Raw genomic sequence first — 18,475 nt, 5'->3', positions numbered from 1 at the left:
CGTAAGCTCGACGTTAACCGATTACCGCCCGAGTCAACGAATCGATTCCGAAGGATTCCGAAGTGTTACGACTGAGAGTCTCACAAGTTTTCAAAATGGCGGACGGCACTGGCGCTGGAGAAACGTGGATTCCTGCTTCGAGAAGACCTGATGGCACATGGCGCAAGGCTCGCAGAGTAAAGGAAGGTTATGTGCCGCCAGATGAAGTATCGAAATACGAGAGTAAAGGAAAAAAGTGGGTAGACAGTATTCCAAAATTACCACCGGGTGTACATGAAGAAGAAACTAAACAGCTTTCAAAGAATCAGAAAAAACGGAAGAACAAAAAGAAAGATGGAAGTGATAATCAAAGATGCGAGGTCGAAGAAGTAACAGAAAAAATGCAAAGCGCTAAAGTTTCTAATGCTGCGACGGCGGCGGGAACTGTGTACACAAGTAACCCTGACGATTTGAAATTGAAACGTGTTAAGAATCTCAGGAAGAAATTGCGACAAATCCAAGACTTGCAAGCTAAAATTGACTCCGGCGAGTTAGTGAACCCAGAATCTACACAATTAGAAAAGTTATCGAAAAGGGAAGAGGTAGAAAAAGAACTCGAAGAATTGGAGGCTGAAGGTTGAAACAGGATGTGAAACATTGTTTTTATTGTTTTAGTACCCCAATCAGACCAACGTTACAAGTGAATAATGATTTAAAAGTGAGTGTCCTGTGGTGCTGTGTCGAAGTTAAAATTAAGTGTTTAACCCATCATCAGACCTCTCAAGTCTCACGATTTTGTCGTGAGACTCACGGTTTGCACTTCAATCTCACGACGAGAAACAGAAAACTCACGGTAAACAGAATAACAAGTCATTTGATTAGCGCCTGGTTTTAGGACTTTTTAAGTTATTTTTGTCTGTCAGTTGATCAATCTCCCGGTTTTTACTAAAACCTCCAGATTTTTTGCCCTCAATCTCCAGATTTTCAGTGCTTTGAGGTTGAGAGGTCTGCATCATCATCATCATCATTTCTCTTTGCACCAGTAGCCCTGTAAAGCCACTACTAACCCGATGTTAATTTTAAAAGTAGTGTAATTGCTTTTCAGCACAAAGCATTGGCTTATCTAGTAAGCATAGAATATCAAGTGAACTGTTTGGCTGGCTATTAGGGAACAACTGTAAGGTAGCAAAGTGTCTAGCGCCTGTATCATGAATACCTTTCACTGGTTCACTGCAAAACAGTGGTTAATTTGCATCAGATTGGAATATGCAACCTCTGAATAGCCTGCAAAAGAGTTCTGTGTGACATGAGAAAAGGAAAAAAATTAGACCAAGACGTGTAAAAATAGGGCAAAAATTAGACTGATGTGTAAAAATAACCAGAAAAGAGACATTATTCGTGAATTCTGCTGTTTCAAGTATATGTAACAAGTGAATTTGGTTAAAATTTGTGTGTGAAACAGGATCACAATCCCTTTGCTACCATCTGAATAACATTCTGAAAAGAATGAATACATGGCATACAGTTTTTAATACCACAAGTGCAAGTTTCATTTGTAAATATAAGTACTGTTTGCCTCCTACTAGCTTCTAGCTTCTAGAAATTGTTTAGCAGTCTATGGATCCGGAGACAGATATGTACTGAACATGCTAACTTTCAGGTCACCAAATCTTCCATTTGGAGATTGGCATTTTTGCACTGTACATGCAGTTAAGGTCCTGCACACATGGGGACATGGAACGTCTTGGCAATAAGCAATAATTTTATTAAAATCCATTTTTAAAAATGATAGTGAAATTTAAATATAAAACTTTGAAACAAATAATCTCAATAAACTATATTTCTACACTGTATATTAGTTATCATTATCAATCCCCCTGTAATTCTCTTGCATACAGAATTTGCCTTTAAACTGTTTTCTACATTTTTGTCTTTTGCCATTCTTCTAAGCGGAGAACTCTCAGACTGAAAACTCCTGGATAAACTGTCCACAGCCCTCTTTTTTTTTGTATTTTTTCCATCGAAAGAGAGGCTGTGGACAGTCTAACTCCTGGAAATCTACATAGTACTGCCACTTCTATTCCACAGCTTATTGTTCAGAGGGTATAAATTCAGAGGGGGTACAGCTTTGTCAGAATGGAATAATTTGTTAAGAAAAACCTGGAAATGAAAACTATACACAGACAGCCCAGTTTGGAGCTTGTCACAAAATTCTAACAAGAAGAGATAGCGAATTAAAAGTTTTAAATTATTGTTCTGCATCTACGAAAATCTCCAATTTATTCTAAGAATAAAAAACATTATTTCATTATAGAGAATAACTATGTTCTTTCTATGTTTTCTAAATTCTCTTTTGTTTTCTATCACTGATCACAATAATATTCTATTGCAAAGGGTCATCACAAATTGTGAGGCAGCAAGGCCTGCAATTCATTCTGGTTAGCCTACATAGCACTCCCACCAAAACCCTGGTCAGCCTACGGTTTAAGGTAGCTTTAAGGTAGCTTTTTTATTTGGAGAAGGGATTTCTGCCTCGCATGCCTTGCTGCCTTGTCTAGCACGCCTTGCTGCCTCACACATTTGTAAATAATTTTCATTTCCAAGGTAAAAGAGCATTTTCAATCAACCAGTGTATTAACATAAGTGTGTGAACTGTGTGTGAACTAATTATGATATTGTTTTTCTATGAAAATAAATTTTCTCTATTGTAGTCAAACTTCAGTGATGCTTCCAAATTCTAATGATAAACTAAAGGTGATCAACAATATTTCAACACTGGTCTTGCAAAAAAAAGATAAATTTATGTGTCATTGTATTTCTTAAAATTTTAACTACCAGAGATATAATATTATTATAATCTCACAATCAACAACTTTATTAATGTGTCAGTACAGTTCTAGCCGAGTGTGAAACACTCTCTACTAATAGGGGACACATAAAATAATGAAAAGACTTAAAATTGATATTTACAATAAAACAGACTAAAATTTAACTACGCTATTTACAAATAATTTCAATAACAATTTTAAAATAAGTTAATTCGTATTTAAAATAAATCATGTTCTACATAAAACGCAGTTGTCACATCCATGTTCAATTTTCAGTGAAAGGTTATTTAATTAGTGATCTGTTTTTTTAAAGATTGCAGAGACGGTAAGTTTTTTAAGTTACGGTAGTTGGGAGTCGATTCCACAGCATAGGCCCGATATATCTTATCGAGTGTTTCCCATAGGTGACAGTATTAAATCTGGGAATGTGGAAATCTGCACCTCTAAGGTTGTAAGTAGAACTTTTCAATGAAAACAAATTTTTGACATTCGGGGGGCACAGATCATGCTTCACTTTGAACATCATACAGGCTATATCCTGTAGCCTTCTTTCATAAAGAGATTTTAAGTTAGCTTTCTTCAGTAGTTGCTCATATGTAGATTTGCTGTCTCTGAAGACTGCACGCAAACCTCTCTCCTTGGTGCGTTCGAGCTTTCTCTTGTCACTTGCTCGGCAGAAATGCCAGGTAAGATGGCAATAAGTGAGGTACGGAAGAATTGCACTTTAAAAAGGTGTAGTTTCGCAACGGTGGGTACTAAGTTCTCACACTTCTTTGAAACAGATAATTTTCATAATATGATTGGTACAATACTAGGCCTTATTCACAATAACCACCATGTTTGTTTGTATCCACAAAAATGTTTCATGAAAATGGGGCACATGATTTCTGAGGGGGGAAACGCGTAAAAAGCAATAAATGTTAACTAGGCTTTAGTATTTCTGATGCATTTTTAGTAGCTATGCTATGCTTTCAGTATTGTGGTCAAAAAAATTCTCAGTTTTAGACAATTTCGATTCAGCACTTTTATAAAAAAAAAATGACTTGCATAGTTAAGAAGTAAAAACTTTGAGTACCGTAATGATCGATGCGCCCGGTGGGCTCTTTGGCACCTCAGGGAGGGCCCGGCCGGGCGCTTCGGGACGGGCGCTATAATTTTTTGAGAAACAACCAAATGTTCAAAACAAAACTTTATAAACTTTATAAACTAACAATAACAGAAACTGTAACAGTAACAAATTGTTGAAATTTCATTTACTTTTGAAAGAATCGTTCCTTTTTGCAGTTAATATATACATGTATGGTACGGTGAATGTTCATAAGTTTATCTATTCGACATTGATGACTTCAGTATGGGCAGTTATCCACACTAGAGGCGCTTATTAGATAGGGGCGCTTTTAAGAATGGGGGCGCTTATTAGAATGGGGGCGCTAAATTGAATCATTACGGTAACTTTTCCAAACTAACCATAATTATAGTGCAATCAATATTCTACAATTTGGCTCTAAAAATATTAAATAAATGTGATTTTGGCACCGTCTCTTGACTTGATTTTCTGAGAACTGTCCTGTTTCTGATTTTTGCCCCTCCTGGCAGACTACATAGCTAATATAATTTGGATTACCGTATAAATTATGTGAAAACCATCACGCATGGTGGCTACTGTGAACACGGTCTACTGGGGCAGATGAATAACATGTCCAAAAAAGCACACTGATTGAGTGTTGCCCTTTGAATATAACTTACTACAGATAATTCAAAATAAATATCTCATTTCATTTGTTCTATTTATCTGTTTGATTTCCAGCTTGGAGTGATTGAAGGGAGAGTGGGGGAGGCAGTGCATCATGGGATAGTTGCTGGACTGTCCTATCAGCGCTCTCGTAAGTTAAACCTCCCTTTGCTTCCATTTCTCTGAAAATTAAAAGCAAACAAAATAAATGAGAGAAACATCTATTCATGGCAATATTACATTTGGTAGAAAAAATGTTGGTCAAGCAATGAATGGACAAAGAAAGTTGTGTCAAACATGCAGTGACGGTACTAATAACACTCCACAGTGAACTCACACTGACTTTTAACATACACAATTCCTTGCACACATTTTTATATTAAAGTCTAAAGTCTGTGTTAAGCCTAGTGGCCCATCAGGCTGGAGGTTATCCTGGTTACATGTAAATAGCACGAAGCGGCAAGGAGTATTTCTACTCCCGCCTGGATGGGATGCTAGTCCATTGCAGGGTTACCTCCCAGAAATTAAATTTACCAGTACCCATTTATACACCTGGGTGAAGAAAGGCACTATGAGAGTAACTTAGTGTCTTGCCCAAAAACACAACACAGTGACCCTGGCCAGAACTCGAACCCGGACTGTTCAATCTGGAGTCCAGCACACTAACCTTTAGGCCACCACGCCTCCCCAATTATAAACTAATTACATCAATGATATAAAGATGTGTTAACCAGCAATCACCTTGTAAATTCATCATGATTATCAATGCCATCCACTTCAGGAACTTGTGAATTTGGACGTGGTGTCAACTTTCCTGTGTCATCTTCACTGTCGTCATTGTCCTCTGTGGGTACTGTTGAGCGCCTTTGCTCCTTTGGTGAAGACCTGTTCAAAATTAATTATGTACATGATTGCTGCTAAATGGCTTAGGGGCAACCTTAAAGACCTCTGCTTGGGGCACCTTGTGGTTTGCATTTGCATTCACATGCGCCTGCTTGCTTGCCTTTAGCCTGCGTAGCAGGTGCCGTAGTTTGTGCACGCATATGGGAAATGCAAAAGATGCGAGGGGACCATGCGAGGAAAAAATCGATTTTTTTTTTTCCTCACATGGCCTCGCAATCGCGCACTCGTTAAAACGCATTAAAAAAAGTAAACAGACACCTGCTACACAGGCTAGCTTGCCTTCAAGTAAAGCCATTTTTACTGCCGGATTATCAAGCTTTTTCCCTCTCCACCCTCCCTTTGGCAAGTGTCAGGTTTGGTAAGTATCATATATTCCACTGACTGTGTGACGGTGCCTCTGATGGTGACAGCTTGCCAGGTTGCCATGGATACCTCCTTCCTATTGCTCTTTCCTTGTGCCTCCCGAGCTCCACCAAACTCTAAGACACAAGCTCCCAAACTCATCTATTGTCATAATGTTCTGTTATACAGTTAAATATCTAATGCATCTCTGTACAAACCACAGTGCAAGTTTCACTTACTTTTCCCAAAATCCCTGAATTCCAGACCTCAAAGAAGCTTGCAGTGATGCAAACAATCCTGATTTCCTAAGAGAATTCAAGGAAACAAATTCAGTGGGGGAAATCATTTATTCAAACTGCCCGTGGAAGTGAAAATTTGTCCTTATTAAAAAAAAAAGCGAAACTTGTCCTATATGGTAATATTAGCATTCTCCTGTTCAAAACCCATTGAGAACGACAGAATTTGATATTTAATATAGAATTAAGAATTTATTAATACAGTTAACAATAAATACAAGCGAAAATAATGAATGACGTTTCGGTGACATCCTGGCACCATTTTCAAGTTAAAATTCATATGCGAAAGAAAGTTATTTATACTAAGATAAAGGTGTGATAATGAATAAATTAATTAAGATAAAAATAACTGTTCAATGTTCATGTTCATTAATGAGAACAATGTCCGTTCAAGCCTAAACAAATACCTTCGCGCGAATTGAGTCCGACTGAGTGTTAGGGCTCGGTTTCTTCATGCGAATCCACAACATTTCGTGGATCAAGCAATCAAACTTTCCCTGACATTTCTTTAAGATCTTAAAATTGTTGGTCAGTTCGCCAACTTTATCAATTCGGTGTTCATTTTGAAGGTGTTTTCCAATGGCTGAAAATCGGTGTTCCTCAATGCGCTTTATAAAGGTGACGGCTGGTGTAACCGACGTATTAATTTTTTCATTATCACACCTTTATCTTAGTATAAATAACTTTCTTTTGCATATGAATTTTAACTTGAAAATGGTGCCAAGATGTCACCAAAACGTTGTTCATTATTTTTGCTTGTATTTATTGTTCAACCCCAACACCCATTGAGAACAACAGTATTTCTAAATTTAATCTAAATTAAGAATTTATTAGCTACTATATGTTAATTATATAAAATGTCTAATGTCTAGTAACCTTTCTGTTTTGTCCTTTGGTTTATTGTCTTTGTTTAACTGCTGACTTTCTCTTGTCTCCTCGTCATGATCAGATTCCTGACTTTCTGATTTCTGAGACAGCAGCTTCCTCTCTTCTGCCTTGGCCTGACAAAAAGAAGTTGTCATGTGAAGTCTGAAAATTAAATCCCAAGTAATTACTGTGTTTTTTGCTGCCATCAATTATATACTGTCTGTATAATAATTATGGGGACAGCCAACGAACCTTGAAAAACAGAAACAAAAAAATGGATTGAAATCTTCCAATCACAACCAACAGACTTGACCTTTTGAACCGGTTGAAGTGAACGTCTGCTTCTTGAGAGCCCAGGGGGGGTACTCTGGCTTGTAAATGACGGGGATGATCGAATGGAGGCAAAAATTTAGGACCCAAAAAAATCTCTTAGTCTTCCGACATTACCCAAAAAAATCCCTGGACCAAAATATAACCCCCCAAAAAATCCCTTGTCAAATTACCCCTAAATTGCCAGGAGGGGCAATAATATAACACAATCAAAGAAAATCATAAAAAATTGAACGCTCGTGTTTTTTTATTCAACATACCATAAATACTCCAAGGCCGTGCCAAGGCACTTTAGTTCGTTTTTAATACCCCAAAAAAATCCCCTATTCAAATCAAGTCACCCAAAAAAATACTTGCCAAATTTTCAAACCCAAAAAAATGCTTCGATCATCCCCGTCATTTACAAGCCAGAGTACCCCCCTGGGCTTGAGAGGTCTGCTTATAGATGATTGACAGCAGCGAAAATTGTAACTGCTGACTTCAACCATTGATTACAGAACAACTGCAGAAAGGCACAGTAACAACAAGTATACACCCAGGAGTAAAGGTGTTGGTACCAGTAAAAGTTGGGTCTACCTAAATTGGAAATTCACTGCGACGCAAAGGAAACTCACAAAGGTGGAGCTGTAGCAATCATTTATCACTGCTACAGAAAGTCTCATGCCTTATGCAAGGTCAGCTTAAATCATTGCTGATTGATCACAAGATATCCCTTTGGACTACTTGAGAACACAGTGGATGGCAGGAAGTGGATGAATGCTTAAGGACGTTCGCGCCAAAGTTTTCTACTCGATAGATTTTTTCAATATTTATATTGCAGCCAGATAATGAGTAACTTGTGTCAGAAATTTTAAAAAAAGTTGGGGTCACCGACTTTGTTTTAGAGATAAAGCGTGTGGAAAACTACCCTGATTTCGAAAAATTGGTGCGTGTAATTCAGCAGTGTTTACAAGGCTTGTAGTTAAAAATATCGAAGATTAGTGAACGGAGGCAAACGATCTTAGTCACATTTTGTAGAAGGGCATCTGTTACGTAAATAATTCCTAGTGTCGATATCCTTTTTGTAAGACTTAGCCCTGAAAAAAGGCATTAAAAACTCTTGTACGGCAAAACGAAAAGCTCAAAAAGCGGAATTCAAACGTCAGTCGGACAATAAAAACAAACTTCCACTCGATAGATTTTTTTCATTTTCTCGCAAAACGTAGATATTAATTAACAAAAGAAATCCGTTAAGAAAAAAGTAGGGGTCACCGACCATTTAATAGAGCAAACTCCAAACGAAGTGAGTGGAACGGCCACCCTTCCTATATGTGCTTAGAAACTTTTGTTTTAGTTGAAACGCTAAGGATTGCGTCCAAAACCTACAATATTGTGCACTTTAAAGACAAAATCAGAAAATTCCGCTTGAGCTACGGCGCGCGCTGTTTTCTTCGGCGATGAAATCAGTGGGAACCAATCAGATTCGCGTATTTCCAATAGAACACAGCTGAGTTTCTACTAAATGTGCTTAGAAACTTTTCACAGCGCGCGCCGCTCAATGTATGGCGTGGCACGACGTTGCAACATGAATTACGTGTGCAGTAAGGATGCACATGAACAATTGGTGCAAACGTCCTTAAATACAGGAATTGCTCCAAACGAAATATAGTACTCTGGCTGACTTGAATTGCACTCCAGTTTGCCTTAATAGCGCTGACTTGGTTTTGGACATTTGACTCCGACTTGGACTTGACTTCGGCTCAAATTTTATTTGAACCAGGGTGCATTTTGCATTTTTTGTTAACTACTCTATTTCCTTAATAAAGCATTAATTTTTTTGGAAATAACTCCTGACAAATTTAAATTTAAAAAATTCAAGATTCTGAGATGCAAATTAATTCTGAGATTCTGATACTGTTTGAAAGCATTCAATATTTGAGACTTGGCTAAAAATTTACCAAGGGTCCCCCGGGGGTGCGGGCCCCCCCCCCCGGGGGGGTGGGAATTGCCCAAACCCGCCCCGGCCCGGCCCGACCCGGGCCCCGGCGGCGCAAACCACCCCCCCCCAAAAAAATTTACCAAATTTACCACAATTTTGTATATGGACTATTGTAAACCTCTTATCCAAATAAAATCTGTTGCCATGTTGTGGAATAATACTATGGCAATATTTTTTGCAAATTAAATTTGAATTTTTCTTTTAAGTTTGAACTTAAACACAATAATATTGGAAGTGACAGGATTAAATTATTTAAAAATATTTTCATAATCAGTGGATACAAACTGGATTTAAAATTAAGATTTTCATGATTTGTAGACTGCAACAAAAACATTACACTTGTCTAAAGAACAAAATCACATGATTGATTTTTAGTTCTTAATTTTACAGACCATTTCTTTAAAATTATTTGGGGCTTTCTGAATGATCTTCAGATACATAAAGAAGTGATTTACTTTTTTTTAAAAAATAATAATAATAATATGTTTAAGAAAATCACTGGTATCCATAGGATTAGATTTATTCTATGAAAAATGTTCAGAGTTCAGAACTATATCACATATATCTTTTTTTTTTTATTTTTTTTTTTTTTTTTTTTTTTTTTTTTTTTTTTTTTTTTTTTTTTTTTTTTTTTTTTTTTTATTTATGGGGTGGGGTTTGGGTTTTTATATTTTATATTAAAAAAATTGTTTGGCCCCCCTTTCTTCGGGGGGGGGGGGAGAAGGGGGGGGAAAAAGGGAAAAAAAGGAAAAAAAAAAAAAAAAAAAAAAAAAAAAAAGAGAGGGGGGAAAAAAAAAAAAAAAAAAGGGGGGGGGGGGTTTTGGGGGGGGGGGGGGGGGGGGGGGGATATTAAAATAGGGGGGGGGGTTTTTTTTTTCTATATATTAAACTAAAAAAAAAAAAAATAAATAAAAAAAAAAATTAACTGAGATCAAAAATTAACTGCAACATATCCATTTACATAAACTGAAAAAAAAAAGAAATTTCTTGGTCTACAAAAATAATAAAAATAAAAAAATTATAATCCTGCTACAAACAGCTGAAAGATAGTTATCTTATAAATTGCCGTATTCACTTTGCAACTTCATTGTACCTAAAATCACATTTCTCACACTCAGAGTTTACATTCAATATTGAACATCTAATCAACGAATATTCATAATTTTTCTGAGCAAAATTCTCTACAGCAAGATTATCAATACAGAAAATACTGGCTGCCCCACAAACAGTTTTTCTAATAAAAAAAAATAGATAAAAGAATTTAATGAGAGGCAGAAAGTGTAATCCAAAAGGCTAGACAATAACAAAAGAAAACAAAATGGTTGATTTCAACCTACCAGCCGTGATGACATTGTCTCTGAAATGGACGATCCAACGGTTAAACGTATATGATTTCAATTTTCACTCAATTAGAATTTTTACATTTCAGGCCACAATAAAATTCTATAACCAATTCCCAATAGTTCTCCTTGATGAGATTTTTTCGAGCTTGAAATTTTTAATTGCAGAATGTTTTGATGCAGACTGGACACATTGCCCATCTGGTCATAATAATGACTGTTATTCAAGCTGATACATAAATTACTGTTCAACAAACAGAAATGTGTTTTCTGCAGCAACTCGATCTGCCTGAATTATGAATACTAAGTATTGAAATTTTTGTCAGGTATCAAAAAGCATATTTGCCAGCTCATGCAGTATTTGTTTAAAGGTTATTATGATTTTAATGAAAAAGGGGCAGACCAATCAAATTGTGGCAAGCCCTCCTTTGTCGTTTGACCAAACGTCAATATATTGGTTTTATGAATTTGCATGTCTTTTGAGCCTACTAACAGTGATAGCTAAATTTAAGATAACAATGTTTGCTTGTGAAATTCAAGGCCTTTAGGTAGTGTTATAAATAAAACTGAGTTCATTCAACCATCGCTTTTACAAGTTTGAACAAAATAAAGCAGAATTTTTTTTCGTACACATGTATCATCCTATCACAGTTTTACAAAATTTTATTTATTGTATTTGTCATGAAATCAAATAACAGATTTTTTTTATTGATAACCCAGAAATGCACTGCCAAAAAATATTTATTATTAATTACTCCAACAGCCAAATAGTAAACTAGCAAATAAGATTTTAAAATGTGAAAACTGACACTGTTCTGTACTGACATATTTGTACATGTGCAAAATTTTCTATAAAATTTCAAGCCATGTGAAGTACTGCAAAAATTAATAATCTTTGACACTGGATTGAACAAAATTTTACTCAGTTATATTAATTTTTAATAACTGAGTTTTACAGTGACACTAATAAATCTTTCATGCATAAGCTAACCTTGTCATAAGAAATTCATTCACATTAGGACTGTAGGACTGTAAAAAATTTTCAAATCAGTTAGATTTTTAAATTTAAATTGTTTCATATTCATTATCATAATCTGACACAAAGAAAAAAAAATCAAACTGGTTTGAAATTTTTTTTACACCAAATATAAATTTAAACCACAACATATATAATTATATGTTTTGTACCTTCAGTTTGTTGTGTTGACATTCAATCACATACAGTTCATGTTTTAGTTTTTCATCCAATTCAGCCATTTTGGCATTGAACTTCTTCAGCTGCAAGACAAAAATATTTTATAATTTGATACAAAAATTTATACACTCAAGTTGTGCTTGAGCTCATTGTTCCACGAGAGCTGAATGACACAAAACAAATTAATGTGTTACAAGTGGTTTAAAATAAATATCAGGTCAGGTCAGGTCAAAATAACTTCAGAATAAATTGATTCATGTTCTTCTTTGTTCTAGATTTATTATGGCAACCATTACCCTTAAACAAAGAAAAATAAAATACAATATTTGTTTGAATTATTCAAACTAATTTGAAATCATGTTGACCTGAAATTTATTTCACACTACAACAGACTCATGATTTATAACCAAGAGATTTGGTTTTTATACCAAATGACTACCGGTAAATAAATAGACTTGTAAATAAATTAAATAAATAGAATAACAGGAATTTACAGTAGCACATCCACAGTGTGGTTCTTCATCCACTGTTTCCAGATCAAATGGAATTTAGAAGTGTTGTTTTTTTGGAGAGAGAAGCCCCCCCCCCCCCCCCCCCAAAGAAAAACTCTTGGAGCAAGGACAAGAACCAACAACAAACTCAAGCCACATATGATGCCGGGTCTGGTAATCAAACCTAGGCCAAACTGGTGGGAGGCAAGCGCTCTCACCGCTGTGCCATCCCTGCTCCCCTAAAGTTTCATCTCGGGATAATCTGTTAAATATGTACGCATCTTTAAACCAAGCATGAGTGCTATACTGGGAGAGTTACAACTGGAGGTCTTGACACCTGGGGGGTGGGGGTGTGCCGCTGGGAATTTGAAACCCTTACTCTATAACAGACCATGTTCAGCTGATTTTGCAACCCTATACTACACAGATCAGTTTCCCTGCAAATACTACCCTTTTCTAGACCAAAACTCTCTCGTTTCTATACCCTATCCCAGCCTAAACTGCTTGAAAGCCATACCCTTCACAGCGGCACATTACCTATATAGCTCATATATGGGAGTGCCCCCCCCCCCCCCCCCCCCCCCCCGGTCTTGACAGTACAGACCAAGCAAAGGGAAGTCCATACAGAAATGACCGATATGGGTCAATTAATATTTATTCATGAGAATCATTCGAGGCAATACCCGGTCAAATATTTAACAGATTGGGCTAGCAATAATGCAATCTGATTGGTTAATTTAGTCATTGGCCATCTGAATACTTAAGTTATGTAAAAAAATCCAATATGCTAATAAGAAATGACAAATCATATCAAGCAGTCATGAGTCTACTCTCCACGATTGAGCCCTTGCCAGGTTGTTGTGGATATAGTGTTCTTGGGCAAGAAAAATCACTCTGACTTACAGCATTAACAACGTCAATTGACTTTAAGGTTCTTAGCAAACTGTTTAGGTCAACTTTACCAAACAAATTGCTGGCAGGTAACCTGTGTTGGTCTTGCACCCATCCAGAAAGAGCTGCAATACTTCAAGTATTGCTACTCCAAGCATGCTTGGAGTTACATGGCCAGTTACATGTACATGACTGAAATGCAGCACTAATGACCTACTGTATGACTTTAAAACAGATTAAAAATATATAAATTATGTGACATGCCAATACCTTGATTTCACTAGAAAACACAAGCCCATTTGAAGAAACATAAAATCCATTCCTCAGCTTGCCAAAACCGCTGTATATAGGATCTGGCTTGTTGACTGTTTTCTTACTGGGATCATCTAAAACATCCAACACAGAACATTTCTTGCTTGTCACAAACCCTTCCTCGTCCAATTCTTTCTCTGCTGTATCCAAGGGATTAGTCCTCAAGGAAAACAAATCAAAAAAGTGTCTTCTCCACTTTACCCCACTAAGTTCAATGGATTTCTTTTGAAAAAAGCTACGTTGCAACGCTTCCCACAGATGAACACTCTCTTGCTTTGCGCAACTTACGCAAGTACTTTCAGGGATGGAGTTGTCAGAAATAAGTTCACTTCGTGAAGCACAAGGTTCAATGTTACAAAGAATTGTTGCCAAACATGGCACACTAATAACTGTTTCCAGTAAAGGCAGTTCCTTGCATTTCATTTCTTTTTCAACTTCCTGATCTGGGAAAGCATCGCCAATCAGTGATTTAACAACGCTATGGTTAAGTCTTGTCCCAATCGCACTGTGTCGATAGTATAGTTTAAATGGAGACCACTGTAGTTTTGGCTATAGAAATAAAACAAAATATATAATAAGTCAACTTAAGAAGCCTGAACTGATAATTCACTTCATATTATTACATACAAAATTCAACAGGAAACTGCTCACCCCACACACAACTGTAATATGTAACCAACCCATAGATGCCTGTTTTTTTTTTTATCATTTTTGTAAACAAAGCCTGTAATTTGATACTATAGATGTCTATTTATTCTAGGGATTGCAGCCAAACTGTCAATAGCTTAATTTGAAGATGGAAAACATACAGCTGTAGGCCGTTTTACGGATATGGCGGCCATAATGATTTTGCCCCCTTGGCTTCCTATAATGCTCATTAAAATGATTTATTCTTTTATTGTGATAATTCCCCATTTACCATAATATAAGAAAAATATATACATGTATTATAGGATGCTCTGGGGGCAAAGTCGATATCTGTAAACGGCCTATTTCCTTCTTCTTCAAAGCAAGTCTGTAAGTTGTTGGTAATTTGTTTGGTAGCAACTGTCAATGATCTGTTGGCTGACAGTTGACCAATGGTCAGTGGAAGCCTGGGAGTTGTTCCCCACAACGGCTGCCACAATAACCCAATGTCAGGCTTTTAGTTTATTTTTTTATTTGTTTCTTTCTTTTTTTTTCTCACTGTCTAATGTGGCTTAGCTGGCATTGCAGTCAGTTAACACCTTGACCTTGAAACTTGAATTATGTAAAACGGATTTTGTTGTCCACAGACGTTACCAGAACATAGCCCAACCATCCGTTCATACCCTTCCTCCGAGAAACAACCGTCTGACTCTGTGCCTAAAGAAGCCCAGATCGAAGATCCATCCACCCCGCCTTCAATCCATTGCTTAAACTTCTGAAATCTTTCTTTTTGTTTTTTTGTAACCACTTTAAAAAGTCTTTGTAAAGTGCAATTAATGCCTTTGATTTTCTGTCTACCTAGTGTTTAGGATAATACAAAGTGATACGAAACAAATCTAGGTCAATAAATACAAAAAACAAAGCGTATGCGTAATCAGAAACAAAGCAAATCAATTTTACCGGGGTCATGATCAAATGTCATGCATTTGTAATGTACTTACTTCTTCGCATATGTCATCGCCGTCAAACTCATTTTCTCCTTCGGTAATGCTCATTTAAACCTTCGTAGCGTTTTCTTGGGAGTTATGCTACATCCTGACCAGCTGGAGACGCTAAAATTCTTCATAAAAACCAAATCTAATCCGGTTCTTGTCAACTTTTCGAAATGTCTCGAAATGTCACGTCCGTCCCTGCGTCTGCGAGTCTATGTTTTCTGTTCCAGCGGTTTCACACAGCTCGCAAGGACTGATGGGTACTAGCGTCTGGTCGCCATTTTGAGATTACAGCAAAAGGGAAAGTTGGAGAAAATGCTTCGTTGTGCAGCTCGACGATTGTTGTCTCCCTCTTTAAGAGGAGCTTCTTCCATGTTGGGTATGTCTCTTGTTTCTTTTTCTTTTATTCGTGGGACATTTAGTGGTGTTTGAATGATAAGGGCTAACCTTTCGTCATGCCGGCAGATATGACGCGTGCCTCAGTAGATATGAGACTTCCTTGAAGATATTTTAGATTGGTTGAAAGTTACCTGCATATTAGTTGTACTCGTAAAGTGTTTAAAAGTTTGTTTCTTTTCAAATGAACTTGAAAGAATAAAAAGAAGTTAACTTATGTTTATAACGTGAAAGCAATTACATGGATATTGATATTTCATAATCCACGATCAATAGTGTCAGATGCATACTTCCTGAAACTCTCCTCTGGTATTTCTTTTTTTAATGGTCATAAATTGCTTTTCAATATCAGGTGTTGCATCTCGAAAGATGAGTAGCAAACCAAAAGAATCAGATGAAGTTTTTGATGCAAGGTGGCAAGCTTATTTCTCAAGGCAAGTTTAACTACATTTAGCTTACACTGAGTGGTTTAAATAGCATAATAAATATTAATGCTAACGTTAATTTTCTGTATTGTAGTGATGGTTAATGGGAACTAAATTTCAGACTTGCAAAATAGCGAGACTAATAATAATATTTTCAACAACCCAGAGAGTCATATAGATGGCATTTGAAAAACTTTGAGATGGCAATACCCATGTAGCCTGAGTACAGCCAATCACTCCTCAACCAATCAGTACAGCCGCTCACTTTCTGCAACCAATCAGGACATTTTCCACACGTTCCAGGAAAAATTACATGGCTTTGAACATTGGCCACCAACTGCTCAAGTTTGGCTGCCAGTGAAAAATTATTAGTGGCAAAACCCAGACACCCTTTCTCCTGTATTTTAGCGCCGGGCTGGGGCTAAAATAAAAATACGCCATTCCAATAAAATGGTCTTAAATTGGAGGGTTGTTTTAACAATTTTTCTTGAGGAGAGTGGGCAGCGATACACAGGCTAGACCTGTGAAATTTGACCAACATTCTGCCAGAGTATTTTTTGAGGGACCATCACAACCTTAATTTTTTCAAGTATTGAAAATCCAAGGCACTGTGTGAAATGAATGCTCAAGAACATTCATTTAAATGGGTCATGTTAAAATTAGAGCCTGCTTGTAATTAACTAGTGGCATACATGAACCTAACTTGTGAAAAGTACTGTTTGTTCGCTTTTATGGTCACGCACTATGGTTACATCCATATGCTTAAAAGATTGAACCACTTTCACAGCATATTAAACAGCACCACATGAAGGTATTAATCTACAATGGCTTTCATTATAATGGCCTAATACAAGGGTTTTATTCACAGACTTGTGACATTAACCTTGTGGTTTAATAGTGGAAGTGGAGGGTTTTTATTGATGTATATTCATTTATCTACTTTTGTTGATTAGACCTGACATTGATGCTTGGGAGTTGCGTAATGGGTTGAATGAACTTTACGGACATGACTTGGTGCCAGAACCTAAGATCATCATTGCAATGCTACAGGCTTGCCGTCGACTGAATGACTATCCCATGACTGTTAGGGTTCTAGAAGCCATTAATGATAAAGGTGCCGGAAGTAGTGAAATCTACAACTACATTCTGAATGAAATCAAACCCACTATGGAGGAACTGGGGCTGTCTACTCCAGAGGAACTTGGCTTAGCTAAATGATGGTAATCATGAGGTAAAAGTGAATGTTTTTTGTCAAGTTTTTAAGAACTTTTAGAATGGCTTTGTTTATTGGTATTAAAATGCCATACAATCTGTCACTGTTTGTACAGTTTGGCTGTTGTAACCGCCAGTCTGTGGCACAGGTTCTGCCTCTTGCAATGTCTAATATAACAGATAGGTTGCATATAGAACCAAGAGGTGGACGAACCATGGTCACATTGTAGTTCCTAAGCAGATTTGACATTGAGCCTTTTTATCTTTCCTCTTTGACTGAAGATCCTGTTTACCCAAGCTATCTTTCATTCTGACATGAAAGTCATTAATTTTTTATGCAACTGAACCTCAGCTAACATACACCTGCTGTAGGTAGTAGATACTTAAAAAAAATAAAATAAAATAAATAGCCACTAACATTCACTACAATTTGAACCTCCCATATACGACACCTTCCAAGGGGGTTTCTGATGTCGCTCGTTTCCAACCCACCTGTCATCTATATGGTGAGGGAAACGTTATGCTGTCCTTCACCCTTTCGTGCTGTTTGGCTGTTGGTGCTCTGGAAATGTGCTCATTATTAGCTATTTGGAGCAGTCATCTGTTGCCTCCTAAGCCTCTTATACCTCTACTTAGTGGACACTTTTTCACATCCCAAGCGTGTCACACGGGTGTCCATTTAGGTTAGGTTTCACTTTATGGATCAAAATACGGTAGACCCTGAAACTTTTGGCCTCCAATGAATGCAACTCCAGTATGGTAATCCATTCCTTAGTCTTCATATTCAGGTATGGGCGGTGAATTAATTTACTGTATCTTGTTTATTTCAGATCATGTGGTTAAGGTGGTCTCAATACCATGACATTTGATGCATATGTCGCTGTGTTTTAAAAAAGTTTCCATAAGTTGTAAGCTGGATTATCTCAAAATATTGCTGCAGTTATAATATTTTGACGCGATAATAAACTTGACTGTGTAATTTTAACAATTGCATCTAAATCTTTAATTTTTCCTTTAAATAAAAAGAAGTGTGACCAGGACTGCTTTCATGTAGTACTACATGTAACACTTTTATGTTGAATCTGTTAGTATCTCAATTGTCACTTTGGATGCTTAAAAAAGGCAACAGTCTCGTTGCCTGGATATTTATTTCAAACAAAAAACCCGATTTCTCGGCATCTAGACCTCTCAATAGAAAAGGAACAGATACATTTGGCCGTGTTTTATTAAAACAACCAATGGTACATTGTCAACCTTTGATAATTTAATATGTTCACAGCCCCTGTATTTTTCAAGGTAAAGAACGTCAAGCAAAGCGAGCGCACAGCACGATGGGTGG

At 36.8% G+C, this 18,475-nt stretch overlaps 3 protein-coding genes across 4 annotated transcripts; 2 read left to right on the top strand and 1 right to left on the bottom strand.

Moving 5' to 3' along the window:
* Window positions 1-23: 23 nt before the first annotated feature.
* Window positions 24-2,298, top strand: LOC144641621 (partner of Y14 and mago-like). The gene has a single exon (XM_078500672.1). It carries the CDS (start codon window positions 96-98, stop codon window positions 618-620), a length of 525 nt encoding a protein of 174 aa, XP_078356798.1. The 5' UTR covers window positions 24-95; the 3' UTR covers window positions 621-2,298.
* A 1,666-nt stretch (window positions 2,299-3,964) lies between these two features.
* On the bottom strand, window positions 3,965-15,381 carry LOC144638341 (uncharacterized). Of its 2 annotated transcripts, XM_078497595.1 has the most exons (7): window positions 15,113-15,381; window positions 13,443-14,033; window positions 11,784-11,873; window positions 6,957-7,081; window positions 6,024-6,089; window positions 5,281-5,424; window positions 3,965-4,721 (listed from the first exon to the last, which is right to left on the bottom strand). In XM_078497595.1, exons 1-7 carry the CDS (start codon window positions 15,164-15,166, stop codon window positions 4,592-4,594), a joined length of 1,200 nt encoding a protein of 399 aa, XP_078353721.1. In that variant the 5' UTR covers window positions 15,167-15,381; the 3' UTR covers window positions 3,965-4,591. The 2 variants fall into 2 exon arrangements, with proteins under 2 accessions (XP_078353721.1, XP_078353768.1); XM_078497642.1 differs by lacking the exon at window positions 11,784-11,873 and having other exon boundaries at window positions 15,113-15,372.
* On the top strand, window positions 15,358-18,142 carry LOC144641774 (cytochrome c oxidase subunit 5A, mitochondrial-like). The gene is made up of 4 exons (XM_078500801.1): window positions 15,358-15,482; window positions 15,852-15,933; window positions 16,878-17,155; window positions 17,967-18,142. Exons 1-3 carry the CDS (start codon window positions 15,419-15,421, stop codon window positions 17,140-17,142), a joined length of 411 nt encoding a protein of 136 aa, XP_078356927.1. The 5' UTR covers window positions 15,358-15,418; the 3' UTR covers window positions 17,143-17,155; window positions 17,967-18,142.
* The last annotated feature ends 333 nt before the right edge of the window (window positions 18,143-18,475 follow it).

This window comes from Oculina patagonica, chromosome 1, assembly GCF_052425735.1.
Source record: "Oculina patagonica isolate OP01 chromosome 1, crgOcupat, whole genome shotgun sequence".
In the NCBI taxonomy this organism is placed as follows: domain Eukaryota; kingdom Metazoa; phylum Cnidaria; class Anthozoa; order Scleractinia; family Oculinidae; genus Oculina; species Oculina patagonica.
The sequence above is the reverse complement of the archived record's forward strand: the minus strand, read 5'-3'. Positions and strand labels throughout refer to the sequence as shown.

What these genes read in the sequence shown, in the direction of transcription:
- LOC144641621 (XM_078500672.1), top strand. Translation starts at nt 96, where the DNA reads ATGGCGGACGGCACTGGCGCTGGAGAAACGTGGATTCCTGCTTCGAGA.
- LOC144638341 (XM_078497595.1), bottom strand. Translation starts at nt 15,166, where the DNA reads ATGAGCATTACCGAAGGAGAAAATGAGTTTGACGGCGATGACATATGC. An exon ending in GTCAACACAACAAACTGAAG is followed by an intron (nt 7,082 to 11,783) that starts GTACAAAACATA and finishes TCTTTTTGTCAG; the next exon opens with GCCAAGGCAGAAGAGAGGAA. An exon ending in ATTCAGGGATTTTGGGAAAA is followed by an intron (nt 5,425 to 6,023) that starts GTAAGTGAAACT and finishes AATTTTGAACAG; the next exon opens with GTCTTCACCAAAGGAGCAAA.
- LOC144641774 (XM_078500801.1), top strand. Translation starts at nt 15,419, where the DNA reads ATGCTTCGTTGTGCAGCTCGACGATTGTTGTCTCCCTCTTTAAGAGGA. An exon ending in AGGAGCTTCTTCCATGTTGG is followed by an intron (nt 15,483 to 15,851) that starts GTATGTCTCTTG and finishes TTTCAATATCAG; the next exon opens with GTGTTGCATCTCGAAAGATG. An exon ending in TGGCAAGCTTATTTCTCAAG is followed by an intron (nt 15,934 to 16,877) that starts GCAAGTTTAACT and finishes TTTGTTGATTAG; the next exon opens with ACCTGACATTGATGCTTGGG.